Here is a 19,665-nt window from a genome sequence, read left to right on the forward strand (position 1 = left end):
AACATCTAACAGGAGTCTTTGTGTATGTTTTCGATTCAAGTAGTTAATTAAGAAAAGTCTCTTTAATAAAGACAGCACATATAGAAAATTCTAGAGATCAAATGCAAACTATTTTCATTCGAAATGAAGGAATGGACTATAATCTACTTTCTCCCAGGAAACCAATATATCAACAATCAAAGAAACACAAGGTAAGGAAAATTGTACCCTTTTGCTGTTATAAACAGATTTAAATGAACGTTGTCTGTCCAAAGTTCACAAATTTCATCTCAAAGATGCCTGGTTTGGGGTGTCTGTAACACCATTTATTCAATAATACAGTTCGCCTTTGGGAAAATAATGAATCTGAATCTATTGTTGGATCTATGTTTATATTTTCTACAAACATTGTTGTGCTTTCTGTGTGATAACATGTCTGATCTGGTCTCAAAATGTCAGAGCTTTTGAAGTTTCAATACCCACAAATCAATCTACATTGCAAACAGTCGAGTGTCTAACAGACACTCCTCAAACCACACGTGAACCCGAGTAAGTAACGACCTGTTTTGCAGCAATCGTGACTCTTAACTGCCTCAGAATTCTTCCAACAATCAAGAATGTTTCAAGTGACGAGCCTTGTATCTGTTTAAGAAACACGCTGGTTACTTGTTTGCAGTATCGAGCATGAAGAGTCGATAGTCAAGCTATTAGCTTTGCTTTATTGCTGAATATAGCTAAGTGGTAAAGAAGGAAACTCGTCTACAAAATAATGCAAGAAAGAATACACTTCAAGCTACCTCACAGTAAAATAGTGTACAGGCATTCTCTCACTTTAGATTGACATCGATGTTTCTAATCATTCTAGAGCTGAAATTGACGAAATTCTATATCAAAATTGATCAACTAGAAACTCTTCATACAATTACAGTCACGTCAAAAGGTCTAGCAAAATACTCGGAAAGCATATAGATGGATTCCTTCCACATAAGTAAAATAACCATGCCAGTAAGAAATTTGTCAAAATCTCATAAATAAAGTTTCAACTTCATGGACTACAAGTGCGTGACAGTTCAAATTTCATGTGCTAAATGGTGTTTCATCTCCTATTTCATGGACATGAAATGATTCCTAAAATAAGTTTTAAAAAATGATTAAATACATCCATCATTCGTCTAAATGACACGAGTTCAAGCACATATCGTACTAGAGATCTATTTATTCATGATTCCCTGTAAGGATGATGTCGTCTACATCTACATAGACAATGAGTACAGTAATCTCGCCTTTCCCCAAATGCTTTACAAATAAAGTGTGGTCAACCCGACATTGAGTGTATCCATCACTCTTAAAACATTGATAAATCGAAAAAACCAAGCCCTAGGTGATTGTTTGAGGCCATACAATAACTTTTGTAATTTGCATACCTTATTGTTTGTAACTGCTGGTGCAAAACCAAGTGGAATGTCCACATACACCTCTTCTTCAAAATCTCCATTAAGGAATGCATTTTTCACATCAAGTTGGTACAAACAAACCAATCTAACTTGGCAGCAATTGATAAGAGGACTCAGATGGTGTTGAGTAACACCACCTGGCTACAGAAGCAAATGTTTCTTTGGCTACAAATTTTGTTTTTAACAGATCTATGATTCCGTCAGACATGTGTTTGACCATGAAAATCCATTTGCAATAAACTGTTTTCCCGGTGGGAGATTTGCAATATGCCATGTTGTGTTCTTTTTGAGTGCCTTTCGAAGTTAATGCAGCGGGATTGACTGAGAATCGGCTAAATCACCGTATTCTTCTTTCTTATTTTCTGTCACTCAATGATTAGGTTACAAAGTCTTAAATAATAGAAACTCAAGAGATAAGATAATCTACTCCTAATCTAATCCTAGGAAAACAGAATACAAATGAATCTAGATAATGAAGATAAAAGATTGATAAAAGATCATATTCAACTAATTATGAAGATAAACGAATAGCTAAGATAAGATAAGATAAGATCTCCAACACTCCCCCTCAAGGTGGGTCATATAGATTCATCATGCCCAACTTGGAAGATAATTCAGCAAATGTGGGACGGAACAGAGCTTTTGTAAGTATGTCAGCTAGCTGAAGAGTAGAAGGAACATATGTGACCGTAATAACCCCATCTTCAATCTTCTCGCTTATGAAATGACGATCTACCTCAACGTGTTTTGTCCTATCATGGTGTACTGGATTCTTTGAGATGCTAATGGCAGCTTGATTGTCGCACAACATTTCAACTGGAGAGTTGTTTTCCACCTTTAACTCTATTAACAGTCGTCTGAGCCACATTCCTTCACATATCCCATGGGCCAATGCCCGAAATTCTGCTTCTGCACTACTCCGGGCAACAACAGATTGCTTCTTACTCCTCCATGTCACGAGGTTCCCCCACACAAAAGTACAATACCCTGATGTCGATCGTCGGTCGGTAGTGGATCCAGCCCAGTCAGCATCGCTGTATACCTTAGTTCTTCGATCGGTAGTCTTCCTAAATAGGATTCCTTTACCAATGGATCCTTTGAGGTACCTCAACACTCGATATGCAGCAGTCATATGTTCCTCAGTCGGATTGTTCATGAATTGACTGATAACACTAACCACAAAACCAATGTCTGGTCGAGTATGTGAAAGATATATTAGTTTTCCCACTAATCTTTGATATCTTCCCTTGTCTACTAGTCGATGGTCCTCTTTGTTACCCAATTTGATATTTGGATCCATTGGTGTGTCTGTCGGCTTACACCCTAGCATTCCTGTTTCTTGCAAAAGATCAGTAACATATTTGCGTTGAGAAATAAATATGCCGCCATTGGATCTGGCTATTTCCATTCCCAGAAAATATTTTAGATGACCAAGGTCTTTCATCTCAAACTCCCTACTGAGGAGAAGTTTCACGTGATCAATTTCTTCTTTGTCATTCCCTGTTAGTACAATGTCATCCACATAAACAATAAGAATAGCAATATGACCTTCCCTGGAGTGTTTCACGAACAAGGTGTGATCAGCCTGACATTGAGAATAGCCGTCCTTTGTCAACACTTTCATGAAGCGATAAAACCAAGCTCTAGGAGATTGTTTAAGTCCATACAAGGACTTCCGCAGCTTGCACACCTTGTTACTCGGAATCTGAGATTCAAAGCCAGGAGGTATTCTCATGAAGACTTCCTCCTCAAGATCACCATTGAGAAATGCATTTTTTGACATCTAGTTGATATAATGGCCAGTCGAGGTTAGCCGCGAGAGACAGAAGAACTCGGATAGTGTTAAGCCTAGCAACAGGAGCAAAGGTTTCTTGGTAGTCAATGCCGTATGACTGAGTATATCCCTTGGCTACAAGTCTAGCCTTTAATCGTTCTATACTCCCATCTGATTTCTGTTTCACTGTGAAAATCCACTTGCACCCGACCGGTTTCTTTCCTGATGGAAGATCAGTGATGTCCCACGTGTTGTTCTTTTCTAATGCCTTTATTTCATCAAAGACAGCAATTTTCCATTTTTGATCATTTAAAGCCTCTTCGATATTAGAAGGAATCCGAATCTGATCTAGATTGGCTAGGAAGGCACAATATGTAGCTGAGAACCGTTTGAATGAGACAAAATTGCCTATAGGGTGTTGTGTGCATGATCGGGTTCCTTTCCGTAGTGCAATAGGCCTTTCATCAAGATTATCATCAAGCTCACTGCTGTTAATAACATGAGTATCAGTATTAGTCAATTCTCGAGAGTGTGTACCTGGATTTATTTTCGGGGAGATGTCATTGGCAGCCTGAGGTGCTGTGGGAATTTGTATAGCCTCTTGATGATGATGCTTTCTCCGAGAATATGTGTGTATTAGCTTTCTATGATCCGTGGAGGAATCCATAGATGCAAGAGGCTCTATGTGAGGGATAGATGGGATTGTGGAATCCAAACTGTCTGGTTCATTAATGGATGACTCCCCCTGAAGTGAGGAGCCTTGGTAGTAAGGCTGAGATTCAAAGAACGTGACATCCATAGAAGTGTAGTATTGTTTCATGGCGGGAGAATAGCATTTGTACCCTTTCTGGCATGGTGAATAGCCGAGAAAGATGCACTTGGTAGCACGAGGTTCGAGTTTGTTGCGGTGATGTGAGTGTATGTGGACAAATGAAGAGCAACCAAACACTTTAAGTGGAATATCATGTAGTAAATGAGGTGAAGGATGAGTTTCTAGGAGGGTTTGGATAGGCGTTTTAAATTTCAGTATCCTTGAGGGCATTCTGTTTATTAGGTATGTGGCAGTGAGTATGGCGTCACCCCAATAGGACTGAGGAACATTCGAGGTTAGGAGTAATGCGCGAGCAACCTCGAGGAGATGACGATTTTTGCGTTCAGAGACTCCGTTTTGTTGAGGGGTATAAACACATGAGCTTTGGTGAATAATCCCATGTGATTGCAGATAACTTCCCAACTCAGAATTGAAATAGTCACGAGCCCTATCAGTGCGTAACACACGAATATGAGAGGAAAATTGGGTTTTGATCATTGAATGAAAATGTTTAAAGATCTGAGTACTTTCAGATTTATTTTTCATGAGGAAAACCCATGATAGCCGTGTGTGGTCATCGATAAACAAGATAAACCAACGAGTTCCGTTAAGGTTGGGAGTATTAGATGGTCCCCAAATATCACTGTGGATAAGAGAGAATGGCGAGGATGGTTTATAACAATTGGATCTAAAGGTTGTACGTGTGTGTTTAGCAAATTGACATATATCACAATTAAATGGAGTTTTATTGCAAAATAAGTCTGGAAACAATTTTTGAAGATACAATGGATTTGGATGGCCTAAACGATAATGCCATAAAACAATATCCTTGATCTTATTAGAACTAAAAGCGGAGGTAGAGTGAGGTACTGATTTTGGGGCAGAAGGTAAGTCCAAAGCACCATCTGTCTTAAGAATATATAATCCCCCTGAGAGTTCAGCACTGCCAATCGTCTTCCCCGATGCCACATCCTGGAAAACACACGAATTACCCAAAAACTTAGTCAGGCAACCAAGCTCATGATTCAGTTTACTAACAGATAGCAAATTACATACAAGTTCTGGCACAAACAGGACTGAATGAAGACAAATATCTTTAGTTAACTGAATGGAGCCATAGCCAGTCACGGTGGATAGGGAACCATTGGCTATTCGGACGGTGTTAGGGTCATTGCACTGCTGAAAACTATGAAAGTAGTTGAGGCACCCAGTCATATGATCGGATGCACCTGAGTCGATTATCCAATAGGATGACATATCATGTTGTGAGGATGTAAATGAGGCAATACCTGAGTGAGCCATATTACCGATGTTGCTGAGGGATGGAGAGGGATTGACAGTAGGCTGTCCAAACAACTTCTGGAGAGCATCGAGTTGTTCCTTCGTGAAGGGTGGCTGTTCTGAATTTTGAGAATCCACGGTGGCTGTGTTTGCGCGTCGTTCTCTTGTTGGTTTCCAATCGGCAGGTTACCCATGAATTTTCCAGCAAGTGTCTATAGTGTGTCCAGATTTGCGACATTTTGTACACCACAGACGGCTTTGTTTGTGTTGTCCAAAACCGGGTAAATTTGGAATCATACGCATACCACCATTCGAGTCATCACTTGGTGAAGGCAGACGATGTTGGGCAGCCAAGGCAGAAGCGTCGACAGTTGAGGGAAGATCTGCCGTAGTTAACATAATCTTCCGACGACTCTCTTCATGACGAACAACAGAGAAGACTCCTCGAAGGCTTGGTAATGGTTTAGTGCCCAGAATTCTCCCCCTGACGTCGTCAAGAGATGGTTGGAGTCCAGACAAGAATCTGAATATCCTTCGCTGATCCACAATACGCCTAAATCGGTCACTGTCTGCTTGACACTCCCAGTCATATACTTCAAAGAGATCTAATTGTTGCCATAGACGTGTAAGTGTATTGAAGAAATCAGTGACGGATGACTCTCCTTGGCGGAGATCTTGCAGACGGCACTCGATAGCAAACAACTCGGAGGTGTTGTCTTTGCTGGAGTATGTGTCCTTTGCGGCGTCCCAGATTTCCTTGGCACTGCGATATAGAAGAAAGTTCTCTCCTATCTCGGTTGTCATGGAATTTATCAACCAAGACATAACCATACAATTCTCTGAAGTCCACGTCCGGGATTTTGGATCGTCCGATGTAGGACATATCGCTTCCCCGGAGAGGAAGCCATCTTTCCCGCGGCCACAGATGAAAAGCTTGACAGATTGTGACCATTGTAAATAATTCTTGCCATTTAGACGATGACAAGTGATGGGCACCGACGGGAAATCTATTGCCGAGGGGTTGTGTTCTTGAGGTATGGATATTTTCGGTGTCGCCATACCGTGTTTGGTCATGTATATGAACCTGGCTCTGATACCATGAAGTTAATGCAGCGGGATTGACTGAGAATCGGCTAAAGCACCGTATTCTTCTTTCTTATTTTCTGTCACTCAATGATTAGGTTACAAAGTCTTAAATAATAGAAACTCAAGAGATAAGATAATCTACTCCTAATCTAATCCTAGGAAAACAGAATACAAATGAATCTAGATAATGAAGATAAAAGATTGATAAAAGATCATATTCAACTAATTATGAAGATAAACGAATAGCTAAGATAAGATAAGATAAGATCTCCAACACCTTTATCTCATCAAATACAGCAGCTTTCCATTTTGGTTCATTGAGAGCTTCATCGATAGTGGATGGAACCTGCACCTGGTCTAAGTTTGAGAGAAATGCATGATATTCACGAGAAAAAGATTCAAGTGAGAAAAAGTTCCCAATAGGGTGTTGTGTGCAAGTTCTCACCCCTTTTCTTACAGCAATGGATTTATTGTCCAAGTCATTTTCTGACATATGAGTTACCTGAATTTGGTGTCATGGAAGAGTCTTGGACAGGTTGAGTTTGTATCAGATCTTGGCTCAATTGATGTTGTTTCCTTCGAGAGTACACTTGAAGCGGTTGGATGGGATTTCTCACTAGAGGTTTAGGGCTCGCTGGTAACGGGATTGGGTATTGTTTCTGGTTCAGTATGGAGTATGGTTGGCTTGATATATGGTGTGATGGGACATTGGACTTCTCCCCTCGAAGCGAAGAATTGGGTTAGAAAGAATCATTTTCGAATAATGTGACATCCATGGATGTGTACAGCTTCTTTACAGTGTGAGAATAACATTTATGACCTTTCTGGTTTAGGTAATACACAACAAAGATGCATTTGACAGCACATGGCTCGAGTTTGTTGCGGTTATGGGAATGGATGTGAAAGAATGAGGAGCATCCGAACACTTTGAGCGGGATACCATGAAGTGGTGTGAGCTGGGGAAACATTCAAGGAATGTCTGGATAGGGGTCTGTAAATTTAGGACTCGTGAGGGCATTCGATTGATGAGACAAGTGTTTGTGAGTATGGCATCACCCGAATAGCACTTAGAAACATTTTTGTAAACAACAAGGATCGGGCAACTTCCAGGAGATGACGGTTTTTCCTTTCGAACACATCATAGCTTTGGCGAATTATCCCTTGGGATTGCAGATATCCACCCGAAACTGAATTGAAAAAATTATGTGGTTTATCTGTACGTATAATCTGAATTTTGGTAAAGAATCCGGTATGAATCATGGTGTGGAATTGTTTGAAAATATGTGAAGTTTCAGATTTGTCTTTCATTAGAAAAACTCAAGATAGATGCGTGTGATCATAGATAAATAATAGGAACCAACGTGTACCACTAATATTTGTCATCATAGAAATAATAGGAACCAACGTGTACCACTAATATTTGTCAGGCCCCCCAAATATCACTATATACAAGGGAAAATGGTGTCGATGGTTTGTGACATTGTGTTGTGAAAGTGGAACATGAATGCTTTGGACAATTGGCAAATATCGCATTGGAAAGAATAAGAATTCTTAATATTATCTAACAAAAAGGGAAACAATTTTCCATGTACAAAAAATTTAGATGCCCTAGACGATACTGTCATGACAAAATCTCACTATCTTTATTTAAATTCAAAGTCGAAACAGAATAAGAGAGTATATGCATGTAAAGATTATTGCTCAGGCTTCTCTGGTAAATATTCATCTTCAGGAGATACAATCCGTCACAAAGGGGTCAGGACTGCCAATTAACAACCCAAATGCCAAATACTAAAAAACAAGAAATTGAGTCGTGCATTTGAGGTCGCGGTTGAGCATTCTCACTAATAAAATATTACACTTGAGATCTGACACAAATAAAATAGATTGTAGAGAAATATCCGGAGTTAATTGAACTGAACCATAACTAGCCACTTGTGAGCATCATTTGCAATGCGTACCATATGAACATCTTTTCAAGGACTGAAATGGAAAAAAAATTCCAGATCTCCAACCATGTGGTCCGAGGCACCAGAGTCAACAATCCAACTGTTTGATAATTCATGTTGTGTAATAAAGGCAAATGAAGAATTACCTCGATGTACCACATTACCAACAGGTAAAGAGGTTGGTGCTAAATTAGTTTGGTTGAACAATTTCTAGAGTATGTCAAGCTGCTTTTCAGCGAAATGTTAGAGACCATGGGGATTGATTTTTTGGTTACAGCAGCATTTTCTCTCCTTTCTCGAGCCGGCTTCCAATCAACAAGTTTCTCATGGATTCTCCAACAAGTGTCCAGTGTGTGATTCTAGGCTTTTGGGATTTTCCACGCCAAGGATGTCCTTGCACGTTCAGTACCAGAGTTATCCACATGCAGAAACGAAGGCACGTATGGGCAGCAATGGTTGATACATCCGACGAGGAAATAGGTGGTGGCGATCCCAGCATTATTTTCCTATGGCTTTCTTCATGGCGAACCTCCGAGAACACTGCACAGAGATTGAGCAATGGTTTGGTCGCCAAAAATCGACCACGCATGTCATCAAGAGTGCTATGAAGTCCCAATAAAAGTTTAAAAACTTGATTTTGTTCAACAATCGCCCAATAACATTTTTTACCGTCTGGGCATTTCCAATCTTAGACTTCAAACAGATCGAGTTGCTGCCGGTGTCGAGTAAGGGTACTGAAGTAAGCCGTGACAGGGGAATACCCTAGTCCAAGATCAAGGAGGTTGTTTTCAATCCCAAATAGCTCTGACGTGTTGTTTCTGGAAGAGTAAAAGTCACGAGCAGCATCCTATATCTCCATCGTTGTATGATATAGAGGAAATTTCCACCAATTTATGTCGTCCTTGAGTTGATTAACCACGACAAAATGATATTATTCTAGGAGTTCCATGTCTTAAACTTCGGATCGGCTGATTCAGGGCATGTCGTTGCGCCAGATGAAGTCATCTTTCCCTTTTCCTCGATGAACATGAGAACAGATTGTGACCATTGTAAGAAGTTTTCTCTGTTTAATTTGTGGTTCGTTATCAGGATGGAAGAGGTTTCAGCCCATGTTGGTGCGACGGGTACCACCGAAGATGTGGCCCTGGAACTGGACCTGGAAGAAGTGGACGGCGAAGCCATGCCGTATTTGGTCATGGTGTTTCTCTCGGCTCTGATACCATGTAGCTTTAGGAAAGAAGAATTTTCGAGAACGCAGATGTTTTATCGAATGAATGAAAAATAGATAAATTACGTTGTGATTTATAGAACTCTACGTAAACTAAATCTCTTAATCTAAGGGATAAATCAGATACTAGTTATGTCAATCCTAAGAATTCAAATACAGACAAATGTAGATAAGCTCCTACCTAAACTCAATTAACAGATAACAATTAAATATTCATTATCCAACATAACTTATATTAATGAACCGAGAGCATTAAATATTAATGCCAAGAAACAAAAACATCAATCCACATTATCTAAGTCATTGAGGCGGTAAATTGGATAAAACTCAAACAAATTAACGACTAGGCCCCGCTTGCTCATAGTTTCAAGAAGCAAGGGATAAGACACTAAAAGGAGTTGAAAAGTGACCAGAAACTCGAAAGGGATCTTGTGTCCATTTAAATGATGGACAGATGCAGTGATCATGAAGTTTAGATTATGTAATACAGGCAACATTTGCAGTATAGAAACAAACATATGGACAAAACATCAATTCCAAATATCAATATAGATTTATGACACAAGAATGTAAAACATCAAACCAAACAAAATGATGACAAATAGATACAAACAAAAGGATAAGACACTGAATTATGGGTTGAGATTCTTGTAAGAGGCTGCGAGAGCAGGGATGACAATTTTCCCCGCGGTTTATTCTTGTAGGAGGCTGCAAGAGTAGGGATGACACTTTTCCCTGCGGGGTCTGGAAACGGGGCGGGCTCGGAGATATGTTTCCGGGTATGGGTTCAAGTTCAGGGGTTTTTTTCCAAAGTAAATCGGGGAGGGATATGGGGATGTTATCTCCATCCCCGAACCCGCCCCAAGGCCCCAGATAATAATAATAATTAATAAATAATAATAATAATAAGAATGATGATGATGATTTTTCCTAACAATAAACAAAAATGAAAACTCAAATTCTTAAACTTTAAATCTCGTTCATGATCCAACTCGTCGTCCACATGATATTGATGTGGTTTCATCTTTTTTGTTTATTAAACCATGAATAACAAATGTTTGTATTGTTTAAGTAATACTAGTATTTATATATGTAATTATATTCTTATATCAATATTGTTTAATTAAATTTAAGATATTTATTCTCAAATCAACAGGTATTTGAAGCGACTGGGGCGGGGATGGGGATGGATTTAGGGATGGCAACTTTCCCCACGGGTTTAGGGCTTCGCGGGGAAAACCCGAAACGGGGATGGGGATCCCCGATTTTTTCGGGTTTGGGTTCGGGTTCGGGGATTTTTTTAAATCCTCGAAATAGTTCGGGGCGTGTATGGGATTACTATCCCCATCCCCGAACCTGCACCGAAAATAATATCAATAATAAAATAATAGTATTATTAGTATTAATAATATAATAATAATATAATTTTTTTAAATATTAATAATAATAATATTCTTATTAATATTAATATTATCACTAATAATAATAGATAATAATAAGTTTTGGTTTGAGAAAATCTCCAAATTCGTCATCGTCTTGTCATATTAATATTTTTGAAATGAGGATGGGGATGGAGGCGGGAATGGGAAGTTGATCCCCGAAGTTTCGGGTTTGGGGATTCCCCGAACCCGAAAAAGTAGGGATCGGGACGGGTACGGGGTAGAGATGGAATTCGGGGATGGGGATGGCAAACCATTGCCATCCCTAGATGGATTAGATTCGGGGGCGGACCATCCCTAAGACGAGGATTTAATCCACGCGGGGTCGGGGATGAGGTTCCCGATTAGATAGAAGTGGGGATGGGGGCGGGGATATAATTCGGGGGCAGGGATTGGGATGACAAACCCGATCTGCCCCCGCCCTGCCCCATTACGATACATGTGTGAGAGTAGTTACTGCAAGCTACGTCCAAGCATACCAATCCCCAAATAACTGAAAAATTATGTGCATCAAAACAACTGACCTGTTTATTTATCCTTACGTAGATGAGTCACCAAATTAATTGTTGATGATTGCCTGGATCAATGAGAGGTAAAGTTTCTGATCATATTCCACAGAAATTAGTATAATTTGTTCATTGGGTTTATCACTGGGCTTATCATCTGACAATCTTACTTTTGAAATCAGCTTCAATCATATTTCCTACAGGTAAGACACATTACCTTTGCTGTAACCAACCACTTGAGGGATCTCGAGTCCTTAATGTCAAATCTTTGGATTGATATTCATTTCTAACCATTTGTTAGGGGGCATTCCTAAAACTTTCAACTGCACCCAATCATATTTCCTACAGGTAAGACATAATCTTCGCTGTACCCAACCACTTGAGGCATCTCAAGTCCTTAATGTCAATTCTTTGGATTGACATTCATTTCTAACCATTTGTTAGGGGACATTCCCAAAAGTTTCAACTGCGCTGCAACCAGGCACCTTCTTGTGCCCAATGGTTGTCATTTTTCTTCTAACTTTAGTCGCATCATCCCATCTACTGGCAGATGCATATATATGAGCCATAAGCGTATTGCTGCTAGAATCACGGGACTCGATCTCCAAAATCTGCTGGGAAATGCGTTCACCTATGTCAACATTTTCATAGTTCCTGCAAGCACTAAGCAAAGCTCCATAAAGTGGGACAATAAACTTGTTATCTTTTGTCGATACTTTGTTTACCACATCCTCAGCTTCTTCTAGGAGCCCAGCACGACCAAGTAAGTCTATCAAGCAACCATAGTGTTCCAACTTCGGTTCAATCTGATAGACCTCGGTCATAGTGTCAAAATACCTTCGGCCTTGATCAACTAGCCCTCCATGACTGCAAGCGTTTAAAACACCAATAAAAGTGATATCATCAGGTTTAATCCCTGCATGAATCATTTCTAAAAAGAACTGTAATGCTCTATTGGTACTTCCATTCATTGCAAATGCACAAATTATGGCAGTCCAAGATGCTGTATCTTTCTGATTCATCTGATAAAAAATCTTCAATGACATATCTAAGATCCCGCATTTTGCGTACATCTCTATAAGAGCGGTACCAACAACAACATCTATCTTTATTCCGGTCTCTTCTATGTAAGAATGGATCCATTCACCCTGTTCTAAGGCTCCTGACTGAGCACATCCAGTTAGCAAAGCAACCAAAGTATACTTGTCAGGCTTAACTCTATCCATTTGCATGTTCCTGAACAACGCCATTGCCTCATCAACCTTGTTAAACTGTACAAGCCCATTGATCATGGTTGTCCATAGAATAAGATCTCTCACTGGAGCCTTTTCAAATAATGATGTAGCCTCGTCCAATTGACCACATTTCACATATGCTGACACCATACTAGTCCAACAAAGCACATTCTTTTCATGCATCGTATCAAATATTCCCCTGGCCATATCCAAACACCCACACTTAGCATACATATCCAACAATGCATTTCCGATTATCACTGTAAACTCAGTTTGTCCTCGTACATAATCATGGATTTCACGACCAAGATCTAATCTCTTTAAGGAAGTACAAGCCGACAATGTACTAGCAATCGTAGCCTCATCAGGTTTCACACTTCTATCTAGTCTCATCTTCATATAAACATTAATAGCTTCTTCTAACTTGTTACTCTTCACAAAACCAGAAATCAAAATATTCCACGAAACCAAGTCTCTATGAGGCATTTCGTCAAACATTTTACTTAAACTCTCACCACACCCCAACTCCCCATACATATCCAAAATTGAATTACATATGTACGAATCATACACATCCCCAGTTTTCATCACAAAACCATGAATTTTTTCTCCGTCAAGAACAACCCTCAACACTCCAAGAGCTTTAAAAACAAATGGGTATGTATAATTATCGGGGAGCAATCCACGTACACGCAATTCATCGAATAAATGAAGGGCTTTTCTACAACTACCCACTTTAGCACATGCCTTGATCATCACATTATAGATAAACAAAGTTGGAATCCCTATTTTAGCAAACAATTTTTCAGCGTAGGCTAGGTTTGTGGCAGAGGAAAAAGAAATGAGCTTGTGCAGGATGTCAATATTTGGATGCAGGCCGTGGATGAAGATCTGTGCCTGTATTTCCTTGAAATGGTGCATGGATTTGCAGTATTTTAGGAGGTCAATGCATGCTTTCTTGTTGAATATTTTTGATGTTGTTGCAATGGTCGAGAACTGAATTCCTGGAATGACAAATAAGGAATGCAGTTCAGTCATCCTCCATAAAAAATTGGTAATTTTCTCAAAATTTCCATCAATTGCTGCAGTTATTTTTTCACTGTACTGAGGACCATCTGCATTGTCTCTATGTTCGATACAGTTTTTTAAGTGTGACCTGTTACAATATAATTTTATTTTTATTTTTTTACGCACAATCAAATGTGTTGTCTTAAAAAATCTTTTTACCAAATGAAACTTAAAACAAGATATGCACTCAGAGCACTCAACAGAAGCGTGTGAACAACGAAATAACAAACTAAACTAAAATTACAAACTAGAAATTTTAGAAACCATGCATATGTGAAATTCTATGCCAAAAATGTACTGCTAGTGAAACAAAAAATGTACTTCAAATTGAATTAGTACTCATGAAACCAACAATGATAAATCCAAAAAATGCACCATGTCCTAAAAAAGAAATAAATCCGAATAGTAAATGATTAGGAGTGTAAGAACGAGCAAGAATTCTGCTACCCAAACAAACAATTAAACATAAAGAATGACATAAATGATTAAAAAAATATTGAAATTCCAACAAAATAAGTCACTCAAATCTTCAAAACTGTCCTTTCAAATTAATGTTGATCTGAACTCCAATAGTTCAAGTCAAAGATGTTTAGGAATTTGACATATATGAATGTGCACAAAATATACATCACAACAGAGGAAACATTTTAATTATTTGTGACTCCATGCTTGCAAACAAAACTAATACAAGAATATCAACACAGGAAAGAGTAGAAATACAAGAGGCGTTGTGATATGGCAAAAGCATTACCATAGAGTCTCTTTTAGATGCACGTGAAAGCAATAACAATATTGTAGGACAGATTCAAAAATCATGTCAAATAAAAAGCAGGAGATGATAGTATATTTAAGGCACCTTTTTCCTATCTATTTCTGGTAGAGTATTCAACAATATGAACATGATTCTTTCTGATTTCTGGTCAGAGCATGTTGAGACTTGAGAGACGAGTGATAGGAGGATTTGGCTATTAGAGAGCACAAGAAGAATGCAAACTTCTCTCTATCTCTCTTTCCTACTAATTATTCAAACTCCTCATCTTATATGCATGTCTCCCTTGTTTGGGAATCTCTATTCTTACCTTGTACAGTTTTTTATAGGATTTAATCACACAATTATTGTATAGCTGTGACGTACTACAATCAAGAAACCCTTAAGTGGCGATATGCGAAAATTAGTGTGAGTTTGCATAGCGAGTGATCAATTTAAAGATCACATTTTTTATCATGCAAACTCATGTCAATATAGCGTAAGATCTTGAAGAAATTTGGTTTTATTGAGCATAGCGACGAAAAATAACACACTTATGGGTCCAGATGTTATGTTTGAAAAGAAGAAACAATTCAGAAAGTTATAGAAGCTAGTGATACTAAAACAATTTGGGAATGATTAAACAACAGGAATGACAAACCTTTGGAGTAACACGTAAATGCATATCTCAATTATGAGACAACGTCAAATAACAGGTTACATCAATACATCTCAAAGAAATCTTAGTTTGCTCTTGTATTGATGGATTTCAAATGTAGTTTTGTTGTTTAGAGAAGGAAAACCATAAACTTCAAATTCATCATTTTCAAATTCATCCTTTACATGTTTATATAGTATTTTATGCTAAAAAAATATGGCTTTCAAGTTCACAAAATAATGATGTCGTTCAAAATTCATTATACTTTATATTACTATCGTGTAAATAAGTAAGACGTAGATTTAATATTTAATATATTATTTCATTGTAAATAATAAACTAATCGCAATCCATAGATTTCAATCTCCCCAAGTGCACCCAAAGAATCTCCATTGTATTTATTACTCATTGAATGGATACCTATGTTAGCCTGTCAACAAATGCTAATTTTATTTGTATTGAAACTAGGCACACAATTCAAATTGGGTTACCAATCTATGTGTTCCAAATATTGGTTAGAAGATATCTTATCCTTCAATATTTATTAATGAATTTCGTTTCTCATAAAAAAAATATATATTGTCATCAAAACAATTATGTGCTATATTAACAAAGTAATCTCCACAAAAACCTGATAAAGTCGATTACACAACAATACAACTGCTACGTAGTACTTACAACATTTTGAGTTCAGTTATTTACTTATTCATGTTTTCACTATGAATAAATCGAAGAGAACAACAAGCGCAAGCTAAACCGCAACACAAAACAAAACAAAAAAGAAACTCTGCTTCAGCGAAGGAATTTGCAATTGGTGGACAAATTTGAAGTTGAAACATACCCAACGCGATGGTTGATGCTGTGAAGGCATCACGGAGGAGGCGCAGAGGGACGGTGGTCGAGACCTTGAGAGCAGAGGCGGGGTCTTCGGACCTTGCGATCGCCGCAGCCCCTAAGGCTGCGCCGCCTCCCACCGTAGCCGTCAGAAGCAGCTTCCTACTGGCGCGCCACAGAGATCTGGCTGCCATTTCTGGTTCGCTTCTTCCTACCTCTCCTGTTGTCTTCCCCTGCCTGAGTATATATACATGCAAATATATATATATCGGCAACTTCACTGAACAGGCTGCCCGCTTGCCCCTAGTCTGTAGCTGGATCAAAGGTTAAACGGATTAAATTCAAATAAATATTTTTTTGGGAAAATGATTTTCTTTTTCTTTATATTTGTTGCGCAGAAGTCACGTCAATTTTTTCGATTAAAAAAAATTGAAATTACCAAAAAATAGATTATATAGAATTAAAAATGAAACAAACATACAAAAATAAATTATTTTAATAGGAACTAAATAAAATTTTGATATATATAAATTTAGGAATATATAGTTTAATTTTTTTCTTACAACGTTATATTTTATAATACAAAAACTTATATAATATCAACGAGTCAATTTTGTAAGATAAATCTACTATTCGATTTGATCGATGAAAAATATTGTTTTTTATGTCAAAGTAATATTTTACTCTCTAAGGCTGCGTTTGGTCGGAAGGATAGGATAAACAAATGATTAGTATGTAAATGATAAAGAAAATGATTGTGATATAATTGTAATATATGATGTAAAATAATATTATGTTTGGTAAGATTTTTAAGTGTAGGATAATTTTGAATTTTTTGATGAAAAGACGAAATTGTCCTTCCCCTTCGCGACGGCGACAATGGCGGCCGGCGGAAATGGTCGATCGGAAAAGGTCAGCAGGTGAGACGGCCGGAAACGGCTGCCGGAAACTTACCGACGGATTCTCAACAACCGTCGCTCATAGCAACGGTTTTTGAGAAAACAATCCGTCGCTCATAGCGACGGGTTTTGAGAAACCGTCGCCGATCTATTTTTGAATTATTTTAATTACTAAAAATTAGACATTTAGCGATATTTTTTAAACACACCGTCGCTAATTGCGACGTTTTATAAACAAACCGTCGCTAATAGCAACGGTGTTTTGACAAACCTTTCTACACAAACCGTCGCTAATAGCGACGGTTTTTTGACAAACTGTCGCTAACAGCTGTCGGCCGGTATTCAGCCGGTGGTCGGCAGTTCGTCGCTGGTCGGCCGGTGCTCGCCGCGGTCGGCGGTCCGTCTGTGGTTGGCCGGCGGCGGTCGGTGGCGGGAAATGGTGGTGAGTTTGAATTTAGGAGAAGGGTAAAATCGGAAAAATAGGAGGTATTAAGAATGGGATAAATAATCCTAGGGGGTGAGGAGGTATTATTTTAACTTACCTAATATAACCTAATCATACCTATGAGGGATAAGGTAGGTTTATTTAAAATTGAACTAAACACTTATTGGGCCGGATAAATGAGTCTATCACTCCTAATCCCTCTAACCAAACGGGATGTAAATATAAATCAGATTGATTCGTCTCACGAAAATAAATATTTAATATCGTCTTATAAGAAACATACTCATTTTGTAAAAATTGTACAAATAATAATGGAAAGTAGATTTCATATTTAATTTGATATGCATATGACATTACGATAGTTGTGATTGGTTAATGAGATCATATTTATGTGGACACTAACCTCACTTCATTTCAACGGGTAAAATCTTGCAACACATACAATTTCAAAAAAAAAAGTGGGTCTTATATATGCATGAGCAAATCTTGGTCATCCATCCTATCATGAAGACAATCAATGCCCACATAAGTAGGATGAAATAAATCGTTGTGATTTGCGAAGGTAGGTTTAAAATTTATGAAATTTGAAAGTTAAAATTAGATACGATGTTTCAAAAAAAAAATTAGATACGGTGTTGGGGGAAAATGAAATTTTAAAATTTTAATAATAGTAACCGAGAGGAAAAATGAAATTGAAATTTTGTCATCTATGATTGATCGATAGCAACGCAATATAATCGAATCGAGCCAAACACTAGTTTTTATTCATACTTAAAAATTATTAATTTAGTCTAGATGCATAGAAAAAATTTGATTTGTTTAGGGTTGGAATTTCGTTCGACTTGAAGTTTCTTGGTTCTAACTTAAATTATTATGTATTATTAACTACTAGACGAAGGCTCGAAATGAAGCTCTCGTGTAATTTTCTGTATAGTTATTTTGGGAAGAGATGTGCATACAAAAACAGGACACTTTCAAAATCTAAAAAACATAACAATCCATTTGTCTATGAAGATAGACAGACAGGAACAAATTCCGTAATAGTAACTCAATCGCGTCCTGGTGTTGTATTTGGATTAACTAGGAATGTACACGTGCGATGCACGTAGATGACTAATAATGAAAAATATAATAACGAGAATTAGATAATGTTTAAAGTCGTTTGAATAACATCATGTTTATAAGTATTTATCGATCTAAATATATCGAAACACAGTACATAAAAATTAAATCATATATATTCACTTATTTATATGACATTTTTCAATCCGCGACATAATACAACTCTCTTAAATGATAAATCAGCAAAAATATTTTTCATTCCAATATCATTCGAAATGGAAAAAATAATAAAAATAAAATTAACATAAAAGTGAATTTTACCAAAATCAAAACTAAAATTTACTTAAATAGAGTATACAGAGACAAACGTCAAATAAAATTCTCTTAATTTACTAAATTATCATAATAATGTTAAAATAAAATCATTAAAATTGTTATTAAGGTAAATATCACTTTTGCTTTTGCTAACTTTTAACTTGCGGATTTTATCTAATTTCTATGTTTTTTAAGAATATATATTATAGATAATTAATTTTATATTAGAATCAATCATTTATAAATTAATATTGGTGATTAATAATTTAAGAAAAATAAAATTTTAATATAATACCACTCAAATAAATATATATAATAAAAACATATATAAATAAAATAATATGTAATACTCAGTTAAAAAAATTATATATAAAATTGTAATATATAACAAATGATAATAAACTATCAATATAATTCATATTTATTATAAAGATTATATTGATTAAATTTTTTTTAAAGATTCTATCATAAATTTAGTTTAAAATTTAGAAGAAAAAAATGAATGTGTATTAATGTCCAAATATATCTAAGATGGGCAATGAAACACACAAATTGACTAAGAAATGTAAATAAATAATTTTTTTTACATAAAATTTAGAAAATAAAGAATAATGTGAATTAATGTCCAAATCTATCAAAGATGGACAATGAATCACAAAAAACCCTTAAAAAGATATATTAATTTAATTTGCTAACTTAAATGAACAAGAAAATGTAAAAAAATAATTTTTTTGACATAAAATTTAAGAAATAAAGATAAATATGTATTAATGTCCAAATTCATTTAAGATGGACAAAAAAAAAAAAAAATACTCTTAAAATAACCTAATAATTTAATTGACCAACTTAAATGAACAAAGACACATATGAAAATTCACAATTGAAGTGGTATAT

At 36.9% G+C, this 19,665-nt stretch overlaps 1 protein-coding gene across 7 annotated transcripts; it reads right to left on the reverse strand.

The window, feature by feature from the left end:
• Nucleotides 1-192: 192 nt before the first annotated feature.
• LOC140824724 (pentatricopeptide repeat-containing protein At1g31430) lies at nucleotides 193-16,376 on the reverse strand. Of its 7 annotated transcripts, none has more exons than XM_073186315.1 (4): nucleotides 16,058-16,376; nucleotides 11,725-13,746; nucleotides 884-956; nucleotides 193-621 (listed from the first exon to the last, which is right to left on the reverse strand). In XM_073186315.1, the coding sequence occupies exons 1-2, from the start codon at nucleotides 16,242-16,244 to the stop codon at nucleotides 11,948-11,950; spliced, it is 1,986 nt and encodes a 661-aa protein (XP_073042416.1). In that variant the 5' UTR covers nucleotides 16,245-16,376; the 3' UTR covers nucleotides 193-621; nucleotides 884-956; nucleotides 11,725-11,947. The 7 variants fall into 7 exon arrangements, with proteins under 7 accessions (XP_073042416.1, XP_073042373.1, XP_073042409.1 ...); XM_073186272.1 differs by lacking the exon at nucleotides 884-956 and adding an exon at nucleotides 1,404-1,727 and having other exon boundaries at nucleotides 6,663-13,746; XM_073186308.1 differs by lacking the exons at nucleotides 193-621; nucleotides 884-956 and adding exons at nucleotides 9,453-9,547; nucleotides 11,526-11,578.
• Between the last annotated feature and the right edge of the window lie 3,289 nt (nucleotides 16,377-19,665).

The sequence above is a fragment of the Primulina eburnea genome, chromosome 1, assembly GCF_022965805.1.
Source record: "Primulina eburnea isolate SZY01 chromosome 1, ASM2296580v1, whole genome shotgun sequence".
Lineage (NCBI taxonomy): Eukaryota > Viridiplantae > Streptophyta > Magnoliopsida > Lamiales > Gesneriaceae > Primulina > Primulina eburnea.